The sequence below is a fragment of the Schistocerca nitens genome, chromosome 1 (assembly GCF_023898315.1).
Source record: "Schistocerca nitens isolate TAMUIC-IGC-003100 chromosome 1, iqSchNite1.1, whole genome shotgun sequence".
Taxonomy (NCBI): domain Eukaryota; kingdom Metazoa; phylum Arthropoda; class Insecta; order Orthoptera; family Acrididae; genus Schistocerca; species Schistocerca nitens.
Genome location: NC_064614.1, coordinates 1,236,270,004 through 1,236,296,238, shown reverse-complemented (window position 1 = coordinate 1,236,296,238; position 26,235 = coordinate 1,236,270,004). Strand labels below are relative to the sequence as shown.

At 40.7% G+C, this 26,235-nt stretch overlaps 1 protein-coding gene across 1 annotated transcript in view; it reads right to left on the bottom strand.

Moving 5' to 3' along the window:
* Positions 1-26,235, bottom strand: part of LOC126201595 (putative ammonium transporter 1) — a 362,485-nt gene that overhangs the window by 44,432 nt on the left and 291,818 nt on the right. Inside the window, exons 7-9 of the mRNA XM_049936797.1 lie at positions 18,702-18,813; positions 18,387-18,505; positions 2,765-2,891 (exon numbers count right to left, since the gene is read on the bottom strand). Of these exons, the coding sequence (XP_049792754.1) occupies positions 2,765-2,891; positions 18,387-18,505; positions 18,702-18,813 (358 nt within the window). The remainder of the gene's footprint in view (positions 1-2,764; positions 2,892-18,386; positions 18,506-18,701; positions 18,814-26,235) is intronic.

The following is a 26,235-nucleotide window of genomic DNA, read 5'->3' as shown; positions in this document are numbered from 1 at the left end:
TGATACGAGGCCATTGGGATCCAGCACAGCGTTCCGTATACGCGAGCAGCAATGTTGCGATACAATAAACTGCAATCGTGATAGGCTACAATCCGACCTTTATCAAAGTTGGAAATGTGATGGTATGCATTTCTCCTCCTTACACGAGGTATCACAACAACGTTTCACCAGGCAACACTGGTCAACTGCTGTTTGTGTATGAGAAATCGGTTGGAAACTTTCCTCATGTCAGCAGGTTGTAGGTGTCGCCACTGGTGCCAACCTTGTGTGAATGCTCTGAAAAGCTAATCATTTGCATATCACAGCATCTTCTTCCTTTCGGGTAAATTTCGCATCTGTAGCACATCATCTTCATGGCGTAGCAATTTTAATGGCCTGTAGTGTATATGGAAAATTTCTCTGTAAAGGATGTTCAACTTTAAAAACCACAGAAAAAATAGAAATAATTTACCAAAAGCTTACTGCACTTAATTGAACTTTTTTAGCATAGATTACTTTAACATAGAAAAAATTTGCCAAATTTGCCTGCAAATAATGAAAAAGTGTACCTTAAAATAATAATGTAACTAAAAATTCAAAATTCTCTCATAGCATTAAATTTTTATTAACAATTATGTAAAAATTATTTATAGCATGTTGGATCTCTATGCATAAGTGGGCAAAATTTCAATGAGATTCAATAAAAGATGACAGAGATATGGATTTACAAAGACGTCAGTCCAAGACTGCTACTGTCTCTCCTTAACTTCTAAGAAAATTAACTCATAAATAGATTTGACACATTTTTATCTTTGTGTGTGTGTGTGTGTGTGTGTGTGTGTGTGTGTGTGTGTGTGTGTGGGTGTACCACATCTACCACATTTCCTACTAAACCACTTGATCGATTTCACTCAAACTTGGTATGCATACCACTTATCCTCTGGAAAGAAGTACTGTGGGGGTAAGAACCATCTACTTCCTATAGGGGTCAGAGTGGGGGTGAAATAGGTTGGTAACATTTGACATCATGGCTACCCTGCAGGGCCAGGGTGTTTTGCAAGTAGCATCTAAAAACATTACAGGCAGTATATGTGCAGATGGCTGAGAAAGAGGGTAGAAGAGGGAGAGAGAGAATGAGGAAGAGATGGACAAAGAGAAAGGGGAGGAGGAGATGGACATAAGAAGTAGGAGAAGGAGATGGATTGATTGAGGGGTAAGGAGAAGATGGACAGAAAGAAGAGGGTGAAGGAGTTGGACAGGTAGTGGTGGGAAGAGATTGACAGAGAGAGAGGGGGGAGAAGGACAGATATAGGTGATAGGATGAGACAGATGGGGAGGAGGAGATGGACAGAGAGATGGGGGAGGAGGGGTTGGACAGAAAGAGGGGGAGGAGAGAGAGACAGAGATAGGGAGGGGAAGAGGAGATGAAAAGAGGAGGGGAAGAGGAGATGGAAAGAGATGAAGAGGAGTTGGAAAGGGAAGGGGGAGGAGTAGATGGACAGAGAGAAGGGGTAGAAGTAGGTTAACAGAGAGAGGGGGGAAATGAGAATGTAGAGAGAGGGATGGGGGAGAATTTGATGGATACTGTGGAGGGGAAGAGGGGAAGGTGTAGGAGGCATGTGAAAGATGAAGAGGGGTGGTGGGGGGCAGGTAGAAAAGGAACTGATGTGAGAAGGCAGGAAGTGGAAGGAGATGTGGGGAGACAGGTGCCTAGGGGACATGTTGTGACAAGAGAGATGGAAAAGGGATGGTTTGTGAGGAGGCAGATGGCATAGGTACAGTCTGTGAAGAGACAGGTGGAAGAGAGGCATGGTGTAAGGCAGCAGTTGGAAGAGGGGCAGGGTGTGACGAAGCAGGTGGAAGAGAGGAGAGAGAAATAGTTTATCTTGTTTCATTCCTAATAGAAGACTGCAATACATAATTGTGTGTGTGTTTATGTAAGAAGTTGATGTGTGTGTGTGTGTGTGTGTGTGTGTGTGTGTGTGTGTGTGTGTGTGTTTGTGTGTGTGTGTGTGTGTGTGTATTTTCCACATCTCCTCCTAAACCACTGTATCGACTTCAGCCAAACTTAGTACAAGTACTACTTGTTGTTTGAAAGAAGCACTGTGGAGGTAAGTACTATATCCTCCCATTAGGATGGAAATGAAAATGGATGATGCAGGAGATGGACAGTGAGAGGGAGAAGAAGGCAACTGTCAGAGGTATGGACAAAAAGATGTAGTAGGTGGTGGACAAAGAGAGAAGGAGCAGATGGACAGAGAAAAGGGAGTGAAAAATGGACAGTTCGATGGGCAGGGGAGGGGGTGGGGGATGGAATGGGCAGAAGAGAGAAGAGAGAAGTGAAAAAGGAAATGCATAGAGGGACAGGGGAAGGGATAAACAGATGGTCAGAGAATAGGAGAGGAGGAGGTAGGGAGAGAGAGGAAGACAAAGAAGGGAATGGATAGGGGGGAAGGTAGAAGATGGACAGAGAGAGGGGGAGAAGCTTATGGACAGAGAGAAGGGGGAGAAGGGAGAGGTATAGGAGGCAGGTGAAAGTTAGGGAGGGGTAATGGGCAAGTGAAAAAGGAAGAGGGAGAGAACGTGAGGTTGAAGGGAGAGATGGTGTGAGGAGGCAGGTAGGTGGATGTGGGAGGAGGTGTGGGCAGGCAGGAGGTACAAGGACCAATTATAAGGAGGCAGGAAGTAGAGAGACAGGTTGTTAGGAGGTATATGTGCAAAGAGTGTGATATAAGTGTATGTGGATGAAGATATGGGTAAAAAGCTAGTATTAATATAAAATTACCTTGCAGCTCATCTTCAAGACTAACCCGGAAAATGCCAACACAACGCATTGTGCCAAACATTATCAAACTAAGGCAAACAGACCAGATGAAGATTGCTGTAGCTCCTGCTAGTTGATAGGCTACGGCCTGTAACAACAAATGAAGAGAAATTATTTTCTATAAAAATATTTTACTAAATGAATTCCTTCTTTTTTCCATTAATAATTCTCTTAATAGTTTTTTGAGAAGAAGACAAAACACTATGCTTACATGAAACAAAATTAACACTGATGTAATCATTTGAGTTATAGTGCTCATAATATCACAGACTGAAATATACAGACTTACTGGTAAATACAGAATTTCTTGAGGTAGAACCTGCTTGCATACAATTATTAAAAGCATAAATTAAAAAAAAAATAAATTATAAAATTGGAAAAGAAACACAACATTATGAAAAACTCAAAATGATGAGAAATAAACATTCCAATTTTGAAAGTAAACTTTGAAATGTAACTAATGAGCTTAAAATTGTTTAGAAGTGAATAAAATACTGTTACAGATAATGCTGTATATTCCTCCATTTTAGAGTTTTAATCAAAATTAAAGAATAATGCATCATCATCATCATTATCATCATCATTTAAGACTGATTATGCCTTTCAGCATTCAGTCTGGAGCATAGCCCCCTTATAAAATTCCTCTATGATCCCCTATTCAGTGCTAACATTGGTGCCTCTTCTGATGTTAAACCTATTACTTCAAAATCATTCTTAACCGAATCCAGGTACCTTCTCCTCGGTCTGCCCCGACTCCTCCTACCCTCTACTGCTGAACCCATGAGTCTCTTGGGTAACCTTGCTTCTCCCATGCGTGTAACATGACCCCATCATCTAAGCCTGTTCGCCCTGACTGCTACATCTATAGAGTCCATTCCCAGTTTTTCTTTGATTTCCTCATTGTGGATGCCCTCCTGCTATTGTTCCCATCTACTAGTACCTGCAATCATCCTAGCTACTTTCATATCCGTAACCTCAACCTTGTTGATAAGGTAACCTGAATCCACCCAGCATTCGCTCCCATACAACAAAGTTGGTTGAAAGATTGAACGGTGCACAGATAACTTAGTCTTGGTACTGACTTCCTTCTTGCAGAAGAGAGTAGATCATAGCTGAGCACTCACTGCATTAGCTTTGTTACAAATCGCTTCCTGTTCTTTCACTATGTTGCCATTCTGTGAGAATATGCATCCTAAGTACTTGAAACCGTCCACCTGTTCTAACTTTGTTCCTCCTATTTGGCACTCAATCCGTTTATATTTCTTTCCCACTGACATTACTTTCGTTTTGGAGATGCTAATCTTCATACCATAGTCCTTACATTTCTGATCTAGCTCTGAAATATTACTTTGCAAACTTTCAATCGAATCTGCCATCACAACTAAGTCATCCGCATATGCAAGACTGCTTATTTTGTGTTCACATATCTTGATCTCACCCAGCCAGTCTATTGTTTTCAACATAATATGAACAACAGTGGAGACAGGTTGCAGCCTTGTCTTACCCTTGAAACTACTCTGAACCATGAACTCAATTTATCGTCAACTCTAACTGCTGCCTGACTATCCATGTAAAGACCTTTAATTACTTGCAAAAGTTTGCCTCCTATTCCATAATCTCATAGAACAGACAATAACTTCCTCCTAGGAAACCAGTCATATGCCTTTTCTAGATCTATAAAGCATAGATACAATTCCCTGTTCCACTCATAACACTTCTCCATTATTTGCCGTAAGCTAAAGATCTGGTCCTTACAACTTCTAAGAGGCCTAAACCCACACTGATTTTCATCCAATTTGTCCTCAACTAGTACTCGCACTTTCCTTTCAACAATACCTGAGAAGATTTTACCCACAACACTGATTAAAGAGATACCTCTGTAGCTGTTACAATCTTTTGTTTCCATGTTTAAAGATTGGTGTGATTGCTGCTTTTGTCCAGTCTGGTGGAACCTGTCCTGATTCCCAGACCATTTCAATTATCCCGTGTAGCCATTTAAGACCTGACATTCCACTGTATTTGATGAGTTCCGACTTAATTTCATCCACCCCAGCTGCTTTATTGCACTGCAATCTATTGACCATTTTCTCCACTTCCTCAAATGTGATGCTATTTCCATCATCATTCCTATCCCATTCTACCTCGAAATCTGAAACATTATTGATCGTATTTTCACCTACATTGAGCAACTCATCAAAATATTCCCTCCATCTGCCCAAGGCATCCACAGGATTCACCAGCAGTTTTCCTGACCTGTCCAAAATACTTGTCATTTCCTTCTTACCTCCCTTTCAAAGACTGCTAATTACACTCCAGAATGGTTTTCCAGCAGCTTGACCCATAGTCTCCAACCTGTTTCCAAAGTCTTCCCAAGATTTCTTCTTGGATGCTGCAATTATCTGTTTGGCTTTGTTTCTTTCTTCAACATAACTTTCTCTGTCTACCTGAGTTCTAGTGTGTAGCCATTTTTGATACTCCTTCTTTTTCCTTTTACAGGCTGCCTTGACTGTGTCATTCCACCAAGCTGTTTGCTTCATCCTACTTTTACACACTACTGTTCCAAGACATTCTTTAGCCACTTCTAGTACTGTGTCCCTGTACCTTGTCCATTCCTTTTCCAATGACTGTAATTGAATACATTCAACTAACTGGAATATTGCATTCCAGGTAAAAATCAACAACTGAAGTTTATAAGCAATAATTTAAGTTTGTTTTGTGATAAGATCTACACAACGATCTGCTGGTGCATTAATCGTATCCTCGATAGCGATATTGCTTGTGAAGATATGATTACATTTGGCATTTGTGCACATTTGAGATCAGTCTGCCTTGAATTTTTCACATACATAACATTCAGTTAGCATAAGTTTTCCATGTGCATACAAGTAGTACTGGGTGTTATGCTTAATGACAAATGGACATTCATTTTGTGAGCAGAAAAATGTAATTTTTAAAGACCTTTCAAAGTATAATGATAATGTATCAAATATGTACTTGTAGACAGAAGAAATGCATGAAAATGTTGCAATGAATAAATAGTTTGAGTCCCAGATGCTTGCTCCCCTACCCTCCCATCCCACCCACCCTGCAGGTGCTTATGGAATCAGAAATATCTTAACAAATCATTAAAAATTTTGAAGTATGTTAGCCACAAGGTTTATTGAGAAGACTGAACTTGTCTAGTCCAGTTCTATCAAACCTTTCTAAGATTAAAGATGAACGATGGATGTCTAGTTTATGAGTCAGTCAGAGGAATATATTTAAAAATATTAGATGCTGTTCACCATGAGGGAATCTGTCGAACCACGAAGGTATTTACAACTGGCCCCTATGCTGAGACTGGTGGGCCACAACTCAACGGCTGACAGCAACTCAGCAAATCCTCATGGACAAGCACAAAAAATGTATTTATATACCCATTCACCTGTAAACCCCTCAGTTGCTTGCTAATTTTTGAATGACTACTAAAACATGTTGGAGAACAATGAGATCTTTCACAAGAAACATTCTTTTAGAAATTTATGTGGCAGATATTGATGATTTACACAAAGGTTGCAATAAAAATCTACCTTGGTTTTTTAAAGATGCCCAGAATTACTGTAGAATTGACAATTTTCAAAACAGAATGCACTCCAATGTTAATTTTTAAGTTTTTTTAAGCACCAAGTTTTATTGTTGTACTTGCACACGCATTGAAATGTGAAGAACCCCTTGACTACTCAGTAGTCTTCTCCCACCACATCCTCAGGTTTCAACTTCTCAACAGTTCACAATATTTAGTGCTGAGCTACATGCAGTGGTAAAGGCACTGGAGAGGATGAGGTGTCACTGAGGGAACAAATTTCTCATCTGTTCTGATTCCTTCAGTGCCCTACACCAATGTACACAGCAGAGAAAATAATCCAGCAGGCATAGCAGCTAAAGAAGCCTGCAGAGAATGTTATGTGGCACAATGTACCATCCCCTTGCAGGATATAACCTTGGCATTCTCTGAGAAGTGTCTCACATACTGTCCTCTAGCATGCAAGGTGCTGTCTCCAACTGTAACTGAGCCACAGTGACTCATGTCACCTGTTGGGAAGGCAGATGTGCCCTGTGTCAGGGGGAAGCATATGCAAAAGGGTAGCAGGCAGGTAATTGTTGGTAGTTGAAACATATAGAGAATAATGTTCACCTTACAGAAAAAGCATAAAGGAATATGAAGGCTCGCCTTGTGCAATTGGTGTGTATGCGTCTAAGCTTTATTGAACATGTTGAAGAGACTTCTGGCAACCTTGAAGAAACAGGGTGCAAAGAACTGCAGATTGTGTTGCACATACTTTCTCAGCTCTGATCTCATACTTGCATAGCTGCCAATCTTGAGAAGAAGCTTTCTGTAATCAAATGGCAGTTATGGAGGGTGATCCAGCCACCCCATTCCCCCCCCCCCCCCCCCCCACAAAAATTGAAATATTAGAAACTTGATTTAGACCTTTAAATGCTATATTTCAGGCATTTTGTGATCCTAAATAAAGAAGAGATATTTAGTTGGTCATATATTTATTTTTATTAAAATTAATCCAAATTATCATCTTCAATAAAGAAAACTACTTCATCCTCAACATCACTCACACTTCCAGTTAATGTGACAGGGGCATTTGCAGTTGATGATCCCCTTGGCATATCCATGTTTAATAGCGACTGCTGCATCCTACATACATACATTCATTTCTACCTCATAGAAAGTGTCATACATATTTTTTTGGTTACTATCCTCTTGCACAATGGCAGCCCATAACTTTCTGTTTTCTAGAGTCAGACAACAAATCCTGGTGTCATTGTTGCTGTGGTATTGAGAATTTTTTTTCTTTTTAGGGAGTCATACTTCTCTTTAATGCTTCTCCGTTTAACATTTAAGAGGCACTCCTCCACCTAATAGTGTGTGACAAGTTCATAAATTTTGCTTCTTGTCCATTCCATTTTGTAAATGAATACATGTAAGGACAACACTAACAGAGCAAAAACATACACTACCGCTACTTAACAGCATTTAATGAGGATCTATATAGACACAGTCATGGAACACAGATGCTAAGTTGCCAACGTGCTATCAACATGTTATGAGCACAGGTAATTTAGTTCTAATCATAGTATGAAGGCTTTCACGACCAGATGACATATCTTCTGGTAAACCTTCCGGGATGTAAGGTCGTGGTCCATGAAACTCTTCAGCTCCTAACGTTTCGTCCAGAGCTGCGCTGGACATCTTCAGAGGGGTGTTTCTCCTCCGGTGAGTCTTGCTCTGGACGAAACGTTAGGAGCTGAAGAGTTTCATGGACCACGACCTTACATCCCAGAAGGTTTACCAGAATTTAGTTCTAGCCACAAACAATGTTGTAGAACATGTTTTGAATTCAGCAAAATGTAAACCATACCCTTTTTGATTTATTTCAAAACATCAAATTGTAAAATGTCTTTTCCTTAATTTTTTAGTAATGCCTCATATCTCCATAATTAAATGATAAATCCATAATAGTTGTGGACAATCCATAATAGTTGGCAGCCATGTTCTTGCATCATTCCAGTGATTGGTGAGGAGGTTGAGATGACCAACCTTGCTCAGAGAATGTTAAGAAAGCTCACAGTCTGCAGTGTTGACACCAGAACTGATCATGGCCCTTCTGTTATGGCTCAAATAGAAAATGACAAGCTTTCTAGACTTGTGCCATAGTTTTGAGAAATGTAGAGTGCCCCTAAATGGCTCAGGCTTGTACTACACATCAGAGGTAGATGACTAAGTGTGGGTGCACACAAGCATTTTTAAGTTAGGTGATATTCCATTAAGCCCAGATAATGATACATGTGGACCATTCAAAGAATTAGTGTTAAGACCCAAAGAAATATCTCTCACAGATGAGACTATTAAAATCCTAGTAATTAACTGCCAAATTATTCACAACCAGGTGTTAGACTTCAAAGAACTTCTAAGATCAAAGCTCATAGAATAGTCATTACAGTAAATTGGCTAAAGCCCAAAACTGACAGCAACAACTTTTTAAAAATAAATCCCAGTGTATATCAAAATGATAAGTTAGTGGGAAATAAAGGTGATGTATTTATTATAGTACTCCAAAGTTTTAAATCCACTGAGACAGCAACTGAACCTGCATGTAATGTTATTTGGGCAACAGTGAGTATTAGAGGTGGAGGTCGGCATATTCTTATAACAGGATCCTTCCGTCATCCACTAGGCCAGGGCTTCACAACATACGTGCTCGCGGAGCAAGCTGTGAGCAGCAAGGAGCGAGCACGGAGCAGCGCGAGCACGCTACCCCCACTACCGGACCAGAGCAGAGAGTGGGGAGAGTCACATGGGGCACACAACAGCTGCCGCCAGTCAATGTAAATCCGCGGCCACCTGCAGGGATATCACTCACGAATTATTATTACCGCGACAAATGAGACAAATAAAGGAGAATGTACACGTGCCACATAATTTTACTAGCTTAGTGTATACCTCTGCATTCGTATTAATTTGTGAACTTTTACACAATAAAAGGTGTCATTGAAGTGTGGGATTCTCGGTTATCTTGTACTTTTTGCCCTTTACAATTGCGTCTGCGTTCGGAGTAATTGTTATTATGCATTGTAGGCGCAGCGTGCAGTTTAAATTTCGATCAGGCAATGCATTTCTCAGGCGCGTCTTGTTACATTTCATTGCAGAGAACAGTTGTTCACAAACATACGTGAAACCGAACATTGATATTATTGTAGCCGCCAGTTTGTGCAAACGAGGAAATCTGTCCTGAGGGAAGTGTCTGTATAATTCCAAATTTTTTTCTTGTTCTGAAATTTGTCTCTGTATTCTCTGTCACACTTCAGGCCAATAATTTCTAGTTCCAGCTCAGGACGAATCTCTTCAATATTCGTTGAATATGGAGAGAACGAATCAAAATCACTGTCTAGTGCTGTCGGATCTTGAAAGCGTTGATCAAATTCTTCCTTAAGGGCAACTAAACTATTTTAATAACGTTCACAGTCTTTGTGAACATCTTGCATGGATGATAATTTAGGAAAATGAGCTAGATTTCCTGTTTCCAGCTGACTCACCCAAAGTGTCAATTTCATTTTAAAAGCTTGTATTCGATCTATGAAATGAGTAATTAGCAGATCTTTACCTTGTAGTAAAATGTTCAAAGCATTCAGATGGCTAGTTAAATCTGCTAAGAATGCGAGAACACATTCAAACTTGCGCGCGCATTTCCCCCCCCTCCCCTCCCTCCCTACTCCGCGACCTTGCACCTGCTCGCGAGCACGTGCCTGAGCAGACGCGAGTACTCGCGCTCAAAACCGGCCAGTTGTTAAGCCCTGCACTAGGCTCATATCCAGATGTAACAAAATACTTCAGAGAAAATCTCAGTTTGCTCATACAGTAGAAATTTAAAGAACATTAGAAGTTAAACATTTAAAAAACTTACCAAATATAGCAATCAGATAAACTTCACTAAAGTGACAAACAAACAATAACACAACAGTAGTTCCAAATAATATATTACAAAATACACAACTATTTACAACCATGTCTATAAGCTGATACATGTTCATTTTTGTACTGCTTTAAAGAAGTCAGTTTGATTTTATGTGATAGATAATTTGAGTATTGTTTTATGTTCATCATGTGCAACAACTGAATTTTGGTTGGGTTCACTTATCTCTCCATCCATGTTACCACTTTGTTTATATTATCCAATATTTCTTGTGTATTGGGAATATCTTCTATGCTTTCTTCTTCTACTTATTCGTCATCATCTTTGTCCATTTCACCACTTTCATTTCATGTAGCATCAATAATGTCTATGTTATCTGTGATTCCAAAATTGGTTTCTTGTTGTTGATAACTGCCCTGCAGTTCAAGTCTTCATCAGTGTTACACCCCAGAATATCATGGGCAGACTGGATGTCACTGCTGTTGAAACCTGTGTCACTACATTCTACATCTGTTGCATTTTATTCAATACAACACTTGCTCCAGCAATTTCTAATAACAGCTAGACAGATGCTTTGACATGCCAGCCTACTGAGTACTCAGTAGTTTTCAGATTTACAGATTTCAAAAGCATTCCATTTCTTCATCTGAAGTTGGCATTAAATACTTGTGTGATGACCTGATTCTGTGGGTGAATTAATGCTGTTGTTTCTTTCGGGAAAACTAAATTTTTATTTTTCACATCTTTTGACTGCAACCCATCACCATGTGCACAAGGCCAACAGCGATCAAAGATTATTAGAGCTCTTCTCTTCACTCAAGTGATTGCAGGTACTTTTTTATTAATGGAACAAACTTTTATTAAAACCTAAGCATTCTTTGAATGCATGTATTTGAACTGTAATGATGACATGTTTGCATGCTTCAATACTTTGGGTCCTACTTTTGCCTATGCAAGGATGTTTATTTGTGTCAAAAAGAAGGGTATTTTTGTTTTCATCTATTTTGAAACATGTCTTATTTCCTGAGTTTTTCAGATTAAGAGTTCTGGTTGGAAGCAGTGGACAATAAAGTGATGTTTCAGCACAATTATATACTTGATGATCATTGGAATTTTCATCTACCATTACTTCGTGTACAATTTCAGGAAGCTGTGAAGTGGTACTTCTTCACTCTGTTTTATTAAAAACCGCCTACAAACTCATTCATCAAGTTCACTGTTTTTTCTACTTTTCCTTCTTTTCTGTCCATTCCTACAGCACTTTCACCTGTATTAAACTTGTAAGTTTATTGTCTTCTTTCAACCATGCCCTGATTGTCACTTCAGTTACACTACACCCATGTGCTAAACTTTATTTTGTATCACCATCCTTCTCTTGATAAATAGATTTTAGTTTATCACTCTCTGAATATGCTTTTTGTTTTTGGGACATCATAACAAGTGCAGATAAATCTAGACTCTGAATGAATAGTGCACGATGAGCATTATGGCTGTGCTCACTTTGATTGTCATCAAACATTGTTATATAGTCATTTTATTGATGTGTCACAATATTAACCATGAGACGTATCCAAGTTGTAACTTATTCACCTGTCTTCTAATTTTGTAGCGTTTTCTTCTATCAGTTAGTTGAAAACTAAAAAATACAATGCCTCTATGAAAACAAATTCTCATCAGTGGCAGCTAGCCAAGTTACAAGGCATGCCCATTCACTCCGTAACTTGCATCCACCTGCTTGGCCCAATGAGTTGGCAAGTTCAGTGATACTATGTCCTGTAAAACTCACCTGCTTCACTTTCACTGTGAATGCTCTGACCATGTAGTCCTTCTGGGAAGAAGAAAGGAAGGTTGGGTTTAACATCCTATCGACATCAAGAGCATTAGAGTCGGAGCACAAGCTCAGACAGTGTCAGGGATGGGGAAGGAAATCAGCCATGCCCTTTCAAAGGAAACATCCCAGCATTTTCCTGGAATGATTTAGGGAAATCACAGAAAACATAAATGTGGATGGCTGGATGTGGGTTTGAACTATCATCCTCCTGAATGCGAGGCTGTGTGCTAACCATTATGCTGCCTTGCTCAGTAGTCCTGGTGACACATTCAACACATTTTAATGAAATGATAGGCCAGGGAAGAGATTTGATGACCAGAAAATAACTATCAAGCTCCTCTGGTGAAAGGGAATTACATTTTTGAGATCCTGTGTCCTCCAATTATGTTCATATACATATGTATCACATTCATAAACAAAGTGGAAAGTGCAAAACAACAGAATTCAAGGAATCAACAATGTAGGAAAGGACAGGCATAATTAAAAGACTCTTACCTAAAGTTTTCAGCTACTATTTTCATCAGTAGAAGAGAGGCAACACCATTCATACACACGAGCAAGCACACCTCATGCACACATGACCACCAACTCAAGTGCACCTGGCTGCAACTTAGTGTGTCTTCTTTACGGTAAATAGCAATCTGTCTTTTCCTACATTGTTGACATTCCTACCTGGAGTTTTCATTGTTTGAATTCAAGAAATCTCTATGGGAGCCCTTCTTTCAGAGTAATCACCTTCCCAATGTATTCTTTACAAACCTGTGACACCAGTGGGAGGTACAATACTGGGCTGAGCATTATTCACACACATTTAATGATACCTGGATAAAATACTCTACCACACAGGAATTTATACACCAATACATTGAAATACTGGTTGAAATCATTCACAAAAGGATTCTCCACTCCTATTACATTTACCAACTAAATCATGGCCATAAGGCCATCCATGATTATCTAAAATAATATTGAGACTAAAAGTCTTGTCAAGTCAGAAATCAGCTTATATACAATGTAGAAAATGCATAACACAAATGCTGACTTTAATGCAATTTAGTTACCAGGAAATAAATTGCATTAAAGTCTCCATTTGTATTATGTATTTTCAACAACACCGAGAATATCTGTAGCATGATAGATAGCATAGTCTTACTCACCATTGCAGTGGAAAGCAATGACGGAGTGGAGTGGCATAAGCTTTGTTCATTTGATCTAACCATATCTAAGTCTGTAACTACTGTCATCATTCAAAATAAAACTTTTGATCTATCAAAGCCACTTCCTGTGCAGTAGTACATATTTCACTTAGCAACATAAAATAAACTACTAATTGAGCTTATTGCTCCACTGAGACATCATCAACACCAGTGACATGATCTGTACTCATCCAGCTGTTGTCACAGTCTGTCGCAAACAATGGGTATCACTCCACTCAAACTGCGTCTTACTTTTTGGTTTCACCAGCAGTGTCTCCATATGCCAACGTTCTACAAGGTTTGAGAATCTACTTTTGCTCCTCCGAAAGACACTTCTTCTATACATGTCAGCACCCTCACTGCTCATTTCTCCTCTTGACTTTTGGAACAGTGGCAAACACATATATCCTGCACTCCCATGAATTCTCCTTCTCCACTAGCTTCAAAATTGCTTATAAATCAAACCACAAGTCCAATTTATATGTGGATTGTATCAATTAATTGAAAACCTTCTATTGCATATTTTCCAACTTTGTACACAGTAATTCATTCTTTATCTTAATTTATATTATTATATATTGTTACATTCAGGAATATGTGTGGGCAGGAAAAAAATATCAGTGCCATAATAATAATAAGAGAAAATTGAGTTTAGTTACCCCTATCCCTTCAGTTATTGTTTCAGGACTTGGATTTAACATGGGTTAATGATAATACAGAAAAGAAATGCAGACTTTAATAAGGCTTTTACACCCCACTATAACTGGTCTCATGGTATATTCGACAATGGTATATTGGACTTTTACTCTATGTACATTTCCTAATCATACTGTTATCACTGGAAGTGATGTAAATCTTCTAACACTTGACTGGGAATTTAATAAAACATCCTACGCAATATTAAATGCCTTTTCTGAAAACTATGAGGCAGCCATTTCCCATTCTGTGGCAAGCATTACTTGTTGACAACACTGGACTGCTTCACTCACTGACTGGAGTGAATGCCCATAGCTAACACCGCCATTGAGTCCATCAACACCACCATCATCAACACCTGAGTGATAAACTTTGCCTGCTGTAATCACATCATAACAGATTGTGGCCACCAGGTGACTGCACGTTATGCATACACGTTACGTGACTTTGTGGTATGCAGTTACACAAGACTACCAATTACCACTCACTGTCCTAAAGGCATAGCTGAGCAGCTCCATAGGACACTAAAGGCCTCTCTAACTTGCTGTGACGATGCCTGGACTGAAGCACTCCCACTGGTACAGCTCAGCCTGAGTAACTCTGAACAATGAGACTGGTACTTCATCCGCCAACATTGTCTATGAACAAGTACCACCACCACATAACACCTATGCCCATCACTGACAAAATGTCTATGCATCCAAATGTCTGGCCTCTGACCACATGTACCGGCATGGCACGGCAATGGCAAAGTCTTCGTACAAGCAGATCTGCAGTGCTGTACTCACGTTATGTTCAGCACCAATGTGGCACAGCCACCACACTGGCCAACCAACTGGGGCCACACTATGCAATCACTCATGGCAAGAGAACAGTCCACATTGTGTACAACGGCAAGCCAACTAAAGGTTGAACTGACAGATTCTAGCCAGCTTACATCTTGACTGCTTCCAGAGCAGTTTATTTTTTTCACTGAGTGGAAGATGACCCATCAACAGATGACAATTACTCCAGAAGTGGTCAGGATAATGCTCTAGCAGGGCCCACACCCCTAGTTGCCAGTGACAAGTGGAAGCCACCAGTCACAAGGCACCTCAGCGTCATTCCACCTTGTCCATCCAGTTGGTGCAGTTGCCTGGACTGCTCCCACTGGAAGCACCCAGACAACCAGCCCCACACCCACTGACAGACTACATCACACAGGCTGTTCACCAGGTCCAATTCAAATGCCCATGCTGTCCTGCCATGAGACACAGACTGTATGCATCCTGCCTTGGTACAGGATTAGAATCTGGTATGCCAGTTGTCATCTTGAGATTCTGTTTTCTCAGTGGGTCACATCATCAATGGATCATCTCCAATCAAGCTCTAAAAATCACCTTCTGCATCAAGGACTATGAGTCTGTCATAGCTCCTGGCTCCTGGACCCATGTCCGCGCCCACATGGCTCTGCTGCATTGGGCATTGAGGCCAGATCAGCTTCTGCAGTGGTTTCCCTGATCTCTCTATTGAGCTCTGGACATAGCTCTCTGTGGTGCTGGGCTTGTTCTTCACTGTTGTGGGATATGCGTTTGAGTTGTGATGCCATTTATGTTGTTTTCTTGCATCTGTGATAGACCTGGTATCCCACAGGTCAAATGGAAAGTCACTTGCTTTTCTGTGGGACATTGTCATTATCTCATAGTCATGCAATCAGGTGGTGCACTTATAACACTGGGGAGTGTACAGCCTCCGGGACCAGTATTTGAGTTGTGCAACAAAGTGTGAATTATTAATTCTAACAGCATTCATCCCGGCCACACAATTTCAAGTGCATTGACATTTAAAAACAGAACTCAGTTGTCAGCTGGTTGTGTAATAATTTATGATGAATAAATGTAAATTTTACAGAGATCCTCCTCCTCAATTTCTGTCATGTTACTGTCACAATAGCCACTTTCCGGCACATAGTATGACCAGTTCATCACATAACTGACCTGTAAGCGGGGATCTCAATCTTCTCTGCTTCAGCTGCTTAAGACAGTTAGGTCAAAAGCCCAGTCACGGTGGAAATTTATCAGATCTAATGGCAACAAATGGACCTGATCTGCTTGAGAATGTTCACACTGAAAGTGCTGTCATTTGTAGTGACAATCATTACTAAAGTAAACAGGCAATTAAAACAAGTAGAAAGGCAAAGTAGATGAAAAGCAGAAGTGACACACTTCATGGAGGAATACAAAACATTTACCCCTGGGCATCTGGGCATAAGCACATGAGGAATTCTATCTCAAGTTTATAAGAATAGTTATCCAAGTACTGGATGCAGTACAGAAATCACGCATGTGCAATGATTTGCAGTTAGATGGTGCCATATTGGCTCATCTCATCTCATCAACAAGGATATGGTATTTCAACTGAGCACAGCTTGGAACCCTGCATTGGCTGCTATTAAATCATGACATGAAAATCAAGATTCTTCGATAACAGGCCCATCATAACATTGGTCTAGTACAGCTGTCGGTGAGTAACATCTGGCCGCACTGTTGGCAAACGCTGCGAACAGCGTACGCGCTGGAGAGTGGCTCTGTGATTTTCGGCATAGGGAGTTTGAATGTAGCACCATCTAACTGCAAATCATTGTGCATGCGTGATTTCCGTGTCTGCGCATTCTTTGCACACATGTGCTAGAAATGGGGCATTGATGTGCAGATACCGTCAGTCATACCTAGCCACCAGCAAGGTTGAACCACCTGAAGATGTCAGACAGTTGCTCCAAGAAAATATTGTGGAATTTGCACAATGTGATCTGGTGGCAAACCCGTGAAGACTATTTACAACTATTCTTTTCATAATATTGTTATATTATCGAAATATATATCACAAAACCCAAAGAAAATTCCAGACAAGTGTTAAGGGTGGTAGTGCCACATGATTTGGTGTCCATACACTTATGAATGACATATGAACCAAAATTGAGGATAGCAAATCAAAAGCAGAAGTACTGATCAATTTTCAAATGTTACTTTAAAAGTGAGGAAGAGCAAGGAGTTCTGCCCCAGTGTAATTCTGGAACTACTAAAAAGTTGAGTGGTATATATATTAGGATTTGATTTGAAAAATAGTTGAAATTGCTAAAACTGAACACAGCCTGATGGAGTCCCTGTCAGATTTCCTACAGAATTGGCAACTGAGTTAGCCCCTCTCTTAACCATAATGTATCATAGATCCCTTGAACAAGATGCTGTGCCCATTGGCTAGAAGAAAGTATAGGTCACACTTGCCTAGCACAAGAAAGGGAGGAAAAGTGATATACAAAACTACCATCTAGTATCAGTAACATTCAGATATTGTAGAATCTAAGAATTCTCAATTAAAACACAATGTGATATTCTGAACAGAATGAACATTGCCATAACAATGAACATGGATTACAAAAACATCTCTGTACTGAAACCCAACTCACAGTTTTCTCACACGACATCCTGAAAGCCATGGAGTAAAGCCTGTCCTATCCGTGTAAACATATTTACCTGTTCCATGTGTATGTATTTTTGAGCTTTTTACTTTCATTATATTTCAAAGACAAATCCTGGGGAGATGACCTGTGGGTGAATAAATAAATAAGGCAAAAGAGTGAAGATGTCATTTCTTGACATTAGAAAAATGTTTGACTTAGTACCACACCAACACTTATTAATGAAAACAAAGGTATGCCCAATGATGGGGAGGAGAGGTTGCCTGTCCCTTCCCTCCCCCCCCCCCCCCCCCACACACACACACAAAGAAAATTACACAAACCACACTTGGATCTACATCTTCATATTCATATACACTCTGCAAGCCACCATACAGAGCTCATATTCTGCCACTGATGTTTAGTGATGTGAACCATGGCTCTTTAGTGCTGGTGACCTTTTTCCATATTTCAGTCACTGAATGGCAGTTCCTATGCACTTGCTCTGTGGGAGGAGTGCTCTCCCATGTTCACACTGAGAGCTAAAATCTTCTGTATGTACTGAACTCTTGCGAAGTTATACACCAAAATTAAAGTATGTTTCATTACAACACAATGAAGAATTCTCTTGTCATCACAAGAAAATTCTTCTGTTAATATAAGCATCAGGAGAAATGGAATCTTTTTCAACTTATGACATAATACTGAAGGGTTATATGTGAAAGCCGCCTTGTTACATATTTTGTCACTTCATGAGAGCTGTTTTATTACTCAATATAACTATTGTCACTGCACGACATTTTGATACTTGTGAGAACACACCCCCACCCAACAAAATTATGATACTCATGAAGAACACACAGCCCACTCCCCCTTTTCCACATTGGGTAAAATACATAATATTTTGTTTGTTACAGTACACTTAAAACTGAAGTTGTTGAAATGTGGAAAGACTTACCATGGATGACTCATAGCTGATTCCATACACAAGTCCACCTTCAGCAAAGAAAGCTGCTACAAAAACTCCCCAGAGCCCACCTCCAAGATGTACTCCCACAGTGTCTAATGGGTCGTCCACTGAAAATAGTGTCAGAAATAGTTTCACACTTTTAAATGGTTTCAGTTTGTCTAAATACTAATCACAGATTTCAGTTTCTATAATATCTATGTAATTGTCCAGAAGTAACTAACATTTGTAATCTCTTTTCTATATTAAAATCACTTAATTTTCTCCTACCTTGGAAGACCCATAAAATACTATAATTCTACCTACCTCTACAGTATATAACCAGATTATGGAGTGTCAGGTACACAACAGCAGCTACAATGCCTGATGTGAAACTTGACCAGAAGGTCATTATGTCAGCTGCAGCACACACCGATACCTGCAAGATGAACAGAAAATAAAGACACTTATTTATACTATTTTGTTAGCAGGAATACAGCTAAAATGATTGCAACATAAATAAAAGCACACATACACAGATTTTATTCACTTAATTAGTAATCATTTGTCCATCAATGCACAATGAAGGGCCACTGCAGTCACTAGACAACATTGTGATACACATGAGGAACACACAGGCCCTGCACTGTAAAATACATAAGCTTCTGTGTTTTAAAGTACACTTAAGTACTTAAGCACACTTAAAACTGGAATAACTCAGGAAAAAAAATCAGAATATTATTCTTTTAAAGGAAATGGCCACAAACTAGACTTATAAAATTACTTACATTACTGGTACCCAACTACCCTGAATTTCAGGAGGAAGAAGAGGAAATGTAAAATAACATGTTGACAAGAAGGTCATTAAAGATGGAGCACCAGCACCAATTTCTTTGTTATTTATTAATCTGACCACTGGAAAATGTACACACAGCATATTTTATGATATTGGACATCTTAAACATAAGCTTATACTTTATTTACAGTTGCACATTTTGCCTTGCAAATAGTGATTAAAGAGGTCTCTTACTTATTGTAAAGGACAGGAACCAGCAGCAACCTAGAATGAGATTTTCACTCTGTAGCAGAGTGTGCAGTGATATGAAACTTCCTTGCAGATGAAAACTGTGTGCCAGACCAAGACTTAGGGCCTTTCCATGTTGTGGTTAAGAGCTCTACTGACTCACATCCTTACTTTTGCCAGAACCTCATCTCTGACCTTCCAGACATCTCAGAAGCTCTCCTGTGGAACTCCAAGATTAGCACTACTGGAAGAAAGGATATGACGTTTTCACTCTGCAGTGGAGTGTTCACTGATAAGAAATTTTCTGGCAAGGTAGGAGATAAGATACAAGCAGATGTAAGGCTGTGCAGATGGGTCACAAGCCATGCTTTGGTAGCTCAGTCAGTCTCTGCCTCCATAGCTGAGTGGTCAGCATGGCAGAATGCCATGCAAGGGGCCTAGGTTTGATTTCTATCTGTGTCAGAGATTTTCTCCATTTGGGGACTATGTGTCATGTTGTCTTTATCATCATATCATCCTCATCGACACGCAAGTCACCAAAGTGACGTCAACTAAAAACTCTTGCACCAGGTGATTGGTTTACCCATTGGGAGGCCCTGACCAGAAGCACATTTATATTTATCTCAGTCAGTAGAGCACTTTCCCATACAAGGCAAAGATCCTGCATCTTGGTCCAGCACACAGTTTCATATCAATGCATACTCAGCTGAAGAGTGAAAACTGCATTCTGAAAACAACCCCCAGGCTGTGGTTAAGCCACGTCTCTGCTTATCCTTTCTTCCAGGAGTGCTAGTCTTACAAGTTTTGCAGAGGAACTTCTGTGAAGTTTGTAAGACGGTAGATGAGGTACCTGCAGAAGTATGGCTGTAATGACAGGTTATAAGCCACAATAGGGCAGCTCAGTCAGTAGAGCACTTGCCTACAAAAGACAAAAGTCCCAAGTTCAAGTCTTAGTCTGGCACACAGTTCTAGCCTTCAGACAGTTACTGCCAAGTAGTGCCATAGTTGTGGAATATCTACCAACTCATATAGCTGGGCCAATGGGAATCTCCTCAGAATGAGCAGCTCTGGTCAGCTTTGCACTCTTTGTATTGTTTAGATGTCACAAAAAAGTGGTGTATTGGGGCACAGGACGAAGCTGTGGCATATACAGAGTGATGCTGAGATATGAAGGCAGAATTGAAAAAGGATTCAGTAGGGGATACAACATACCAAGGCATCCAGTGGGTTTCAGACATCTATGATGTGTTGACACATTTTTAGGTATTGACCATTGTGTCACTGAGATACTACACCATGCCACTTCATTCAGTAGAGCAGCAGACCTATGGGAACTGTGCATTGTGTGGTCGTCAATGGTGTGGAAGCTGTAATTATGAGGTATTGCTTGAGAGTCCAAGCAGCTGGGTTGTCTCAAACAAGTTTCTGCAGTTGGTAGCCCATGTGTGGTTTCACAATGTGGCTTGATTCCTGTGTCATCAATGTGCATTTATTTGCTTATTTATTTATTTATTTCAGTTACATATTTTATATAGCACACTGTTATGATAATGACAATGGAAATTCCTGGATGGAATAATACGTACAATGAAGGAAGGTGACTGCTCATATATATATATATATATATATATATATATATATATATATATATATATATATATATATATATATATATATATAAAAAGAAAGATGATGAGACTTACCAAACAAAAGCGCTGGCAGGTCGATAGACACACAAACAAACACAAATATACACACAAAATTCAAGCTTTCGCAACAAACTGTTGCCTCATCAGGAAAGAGGGAAGGAGAGGGAAAGACGAAAGGATGTGGGTTTTGGAGTCATTCCAATCCCGGGAGCGGAAAGACTTACCTTAGGGGGAAAAAAGGGACAGGTATACACTCGCACACACACACATATCCATCCACCCATACAGACACAAGCAGACATATTTAAAGACAAAGAGTTTGGGCAGAGATGTCAGTCGAGGTGGAAGAGTAGAGGCAAAGAAGTTGTTGAGAGACAGGTGAGGTATGAGTGGCGGCAACTGGAAATTAGCGGAGATTGAGGCCTGGCGGATAACGAGAAGAGAGGATATACTGAAGGGCAAGTTCCCATCTCCGGAGTTCGGATAGGTTGGTGTTGGTGGGAAGTATCCAGATAACCCGGACGGTGTAACACTGTGCCAAGATGTGCTGGCTGTGCACCAAGGCATGTTTAGCCACAGGGTGATCCTCATTACCAACAAACACTGTCTGCCTGTGTCCATTCATGCGAATGGACAGTTTGTTGCTGGTCATTCCCACATAGAATGCATCACAGTGTAGGCAGGTCAGTTGGTAAATCACGTGGGTGCTTTCACACGTGGCTCTGCCTTTGATCGTGTACACCTTCCGGGTTACCCACATCCTTTCGTCTTTTCGTCTTTTCGTCTTTTCGTCTTTTCGTCTTTCCCTCTCCTTCCCTCTTTCCTGATGAGGCAACAGTTTGTTGCGAAAGCTTGAATTTTGTGTGTATATTTGTGTTTGTTTGTGTGTCTATCGACCTGCCAGCGCTTTTGTTTGGTAAGTCTCATCATCTTTCTTTTTAGATATATTTTTTCCACGTGGAATGTTTCCCTCTGTTATATATAACTGATGTGTATTCCATAGAAAAATGCAAACAGAAAACAGTATTCCACTAGCTTTCAAGCTCTTGCTCTTTCCTTAGCATAAGTACACATTCACACACACAACCATACAAACACCCATGTGTACATGCCTGTGGCCGCTGTGAGACTGACAACAGTGGCGGCGGCGGCGGCGGCGGCGGCGGCGGCGGCGGCGGCGGCGGTGGTGGTGGTGTGTGTGTGTGTGTGTGTGTGTGTGTGTGTGTAATTACTCTGGTATGGTAGCATTGCTGTGAATAGTCTTCATCCTTGATGCTACAGCAGACTTCTAAATATATAGCTAAATTTTTAACAAAACTCCACTTTCTTTTGTCGCCTCCTTAAATGTCTCTGGCTATCCACAACTCTCTTGGGTCCAAAGAGTTCTGATTTAGTTTAAGTATGTAAAGCAGTTCTTAAACTTAAAATTAAATTAATATAAAACTAACAAACATAAAGGAGAAAATTAAGAAAATTAAAGTGATAAAGTAATTACAAAATATGGTGGAAAAATTTTAATGACACTATTACTAACAAATGAACACCAGTCTTCCCATGTTTTTCCACTTGTGCTGTACAGCCAGCCATTTGCAGATGAGCTAATGTCCTTCATTTTCTCATGTTCATGGTAGGTGTGGGTGTGTGGACTTTCCCTTCTTCTTTTCATTCACTGGCAATCAGTGCAAGTAGCACTCCAGGACATGTCCATAACTCTATGTAAACAGGTTACTCTGGGTCCATGGAAATGCAGCTCCATGAGGTTACATGAGAGGTCCTCACTGTAGCCAAAAGCTTTAAGGCAGTCTGTGGTTTGAGATGGTTTTCTTCTGCCCCTAAGTCAGTTCCACAGGTTATACATCCTATTGTATTATTGCTTACATGATGCCCAGAGCCTGTGAGGTGGTTGCCTAAGCAACTCTTCTATCCTCCCAATAAACTTCTACGTACAGTTTATAGATGATCATCTTATTCAGCCAATGATACTTATGAGGAAAAGTACCAACACAGCTGTATCTTGAGAATCTCTTTATTCTGTCACACAACTAGTTTCAGTGACACATTACTGCCATCATCAGGCCCCATCATTGCCAAAAGAATATTTGATTTCCTTGGAGCATTACTGTGGGATCCTTGCTACTGACACACACGAGCTAGCTTTCATCAGGAGTCTGTACTCGACTGTGTTGGAGTCAAGGTGGCAGACATGTGGCATTGGGACCCTAAAACAAGTAACTTGTAGGAAAGGTCATTGTAACAAATGCTGTCAGACATAGTGAAGACATCTAGTAATACTAAGGCACTAGTAGGACACTGTAGTATTCGAAGCCTCCAGTAACCATACAGCGTACTACAGTGAAGTGCCTGCACTGAAATCTGAACTACTACTCTGAAAGTAGCATCTACAAGCTACTGTGATGCTGCTGCTGCCTCTACAACTATATACCTTTGAGTAGTTTGGAGAGAGCTGCCAGTAGGTAACTGGGTCTGTAATTCTGAGCCTGTGAAATACCACTACCTCTGCCTGTTGCTGTGAAATAGGATACTTGACCATGTGCAGAATAGTTTTGGAAATGTTTGCCAGGCATGTGGCTATGGCTGGTTGTGTCTGTTTCAGGAGGGTGTTGTTGGCAGTAATAGTTCTACCAGCCTTTCAGCAGAGTGGCAACATGACTTCTTTTATTGCAATTAGAACAATTTCATCATCCTTTCCTCACTCTGCAGGGAAGTGGGTTGATTGTTCCATCACCACTGTGACATACGCTGCATCAAATGAGTTATGATTGGTATGAAATTATTGGCTACAGCACTTTCCTTCCAGTTTGGCTCAGTGACGACAATGTTGTCATCTTGGAATGGTGCTGTATGCCAATTGTGTCTCAGGAAGTGTTTGGCTCTGTTTGCTCACTAACAATTACAGTTGTCTTCAGTAGTTTCGTTGATGTTCTCATTTACTTTATTTGTGACTGCAGTTAGAGTGTATGGCATTGGCTACTGGAAACTATTGTGTGGCGTGGGGCAGGGCTGGTGTTGTGGCCCGTAGGCCTATGGTGTTTTAGTCTACTGTGACAAGACCAAGTGGGCTCCATTTTCAACAGGTAGTGTCGCTTTCCACTACCATCGACAATTATTAAACGTTCTAGGCCTCTGAAAACTGGAGCGTGCCGTATACTGTAGAAATGTGGCAGTTCATACATAGAGAGTCGATGTAAGGCACAAAGAAATCAGGAGAATACCTAATAAAATGCACCACCAAGTTAGCTGCCTGGAATGTGATCATGTAATGAGGCACCAACGAGAGCAATAGCAAAGTGCTGGCTCCAAATTTCTGTAGTGGAATAAATAAGGAGTCTCTCGAAGTCGACCATCCCTATAAACAGAGGTGGTGGTTTAAATTTAAGCAGAGTTTGAGATCCAGCACACAATGCTAAGATGTCACTAGTCATCTTGTGCATCAGAAATAGAAAATACCAAGAAAATGTGAGCTTACAGACTAACGCCTTGGGTGCATAAAGACAAATGGTATCAAAGTATGTAACAGATACCAGCATGCTATGAAAAGCGCCAAAGAAACTGGTATAGGCCGGCCGCTGGGGCCGAGTGATTCTAGGTGCTACAGTCTGGAACCGCACTGCTGCTACAGTCGCAGATTCGAATCCTGCCTCGGGCGTGGATGTGTATCACGTCCTTAGATAGGTTTAAGCAGTTCTAAGTCTAGGGGACTGATGACCTCAGATGTTAAGTCCCATAGTGCTTAGAGCCATTTGAACCATTTTTGAAACTGGTATGGGCAGGCATATTCACACACAGAGATATGTAAACATGCAGAATACAGTGCTGCGGATGTCAGTGCCTATATACGAGAAGACGAGTGTCTGGCGCAGTTGTTAGATCAGTTACTGCTGCTACAGTGGCAAGTTACCAAGATTTAAGTGAGTTTAAATGTGGTGTTATAGTCAGCGCACGAGCGATGGGACACAGCATCTACGAGGTATTGATGAAGTGGGGATTTTCCCCTACGACCATTTCATGAGTGTAATGTGAATATAAGGAATCTGGTAAAACATCAAATCTCCGACATTGCTGTGGCCGGAAAAATATTCTGCAAGAATGGTACCAACGACTGAAGAGAATCATTCATCATGACAACATAAGTGTACCCCTTCCATAGAGTGTTGAGATTTTAATGCTGGGCCATCAACAAGTGTCAACAAAACATCATTGATATGGGCTTTCAGTGCCGAAGGCCCACTCGTGACCCCTTGATGACTGCACAACACAAAGCTTTACATCTCACTAAGGTCTATCAACACTGACTGTGGACTGTTGATGACTGGATACATGTCACCTGGTCGGACGAGTCTTGTTTCAAATTCTATCTAGACAATGGACGTGTACGAGTATAAAGACAACCTCACGAATCCATTGACCCTGCATGTCAGTAGGGGACTGTTCAAGCTGATGGAGGCTCTGTTATAGTGTGGGGCGTGTGCAGTTGGGGTGATATGGGACCTCTGATACGTTTAGATACGAATCTGACAAGGTGACACATATGTAAGCATCCTGTCTGGTCACCTGCATGCACTCATGTCCGTTGCACATTCCGATGGACTTCGGCAATACCAGCAGGAATGATAGAGAGACGCTCCAGGAAAATTCTTCTGAGTTTAAACACTTCCGCTGGCCACCAAATCTCTCAGACATGAACATTACTAAGCATATCTGGGATACCTTGCGACGTGCTGTTCAGAAGAGATCTCCACCCCCTCATACTCTCACGAATTTATGAACAGTCCTGCAGGATTCATGATGTCAGTTCCCTCCAGCACTGCTTAAGACATTAGTCGAGACCCCGCCACATTGCGTTGTGGTACTTCTGCAAGTGCTCTACCATCTGAGCTACCGAAGCACGACTCACGCCCCGTACTCACAGCTTCACTTCTGCCCGTACCTCGTCTCCTAACTTCCAAACTTCCCGAGTTCGAGTCTCGGTGAGGCACACAGTTTTAATCTGCCAGGAAGTTTCATACCAGCGCACACTCCGCTGCAGAGTGAAAATCTCATTCTGGAAACATCCCCCAGGCTGTGGCTAAGCCATATCTCCGCAATATCCTTTCTTTCAGGAGTGCTAGTTCTACAAGGTTCGCAGGAGAGCTTCTGTAAAGTTTGGAAGGTAGGAGACGAGGTACTG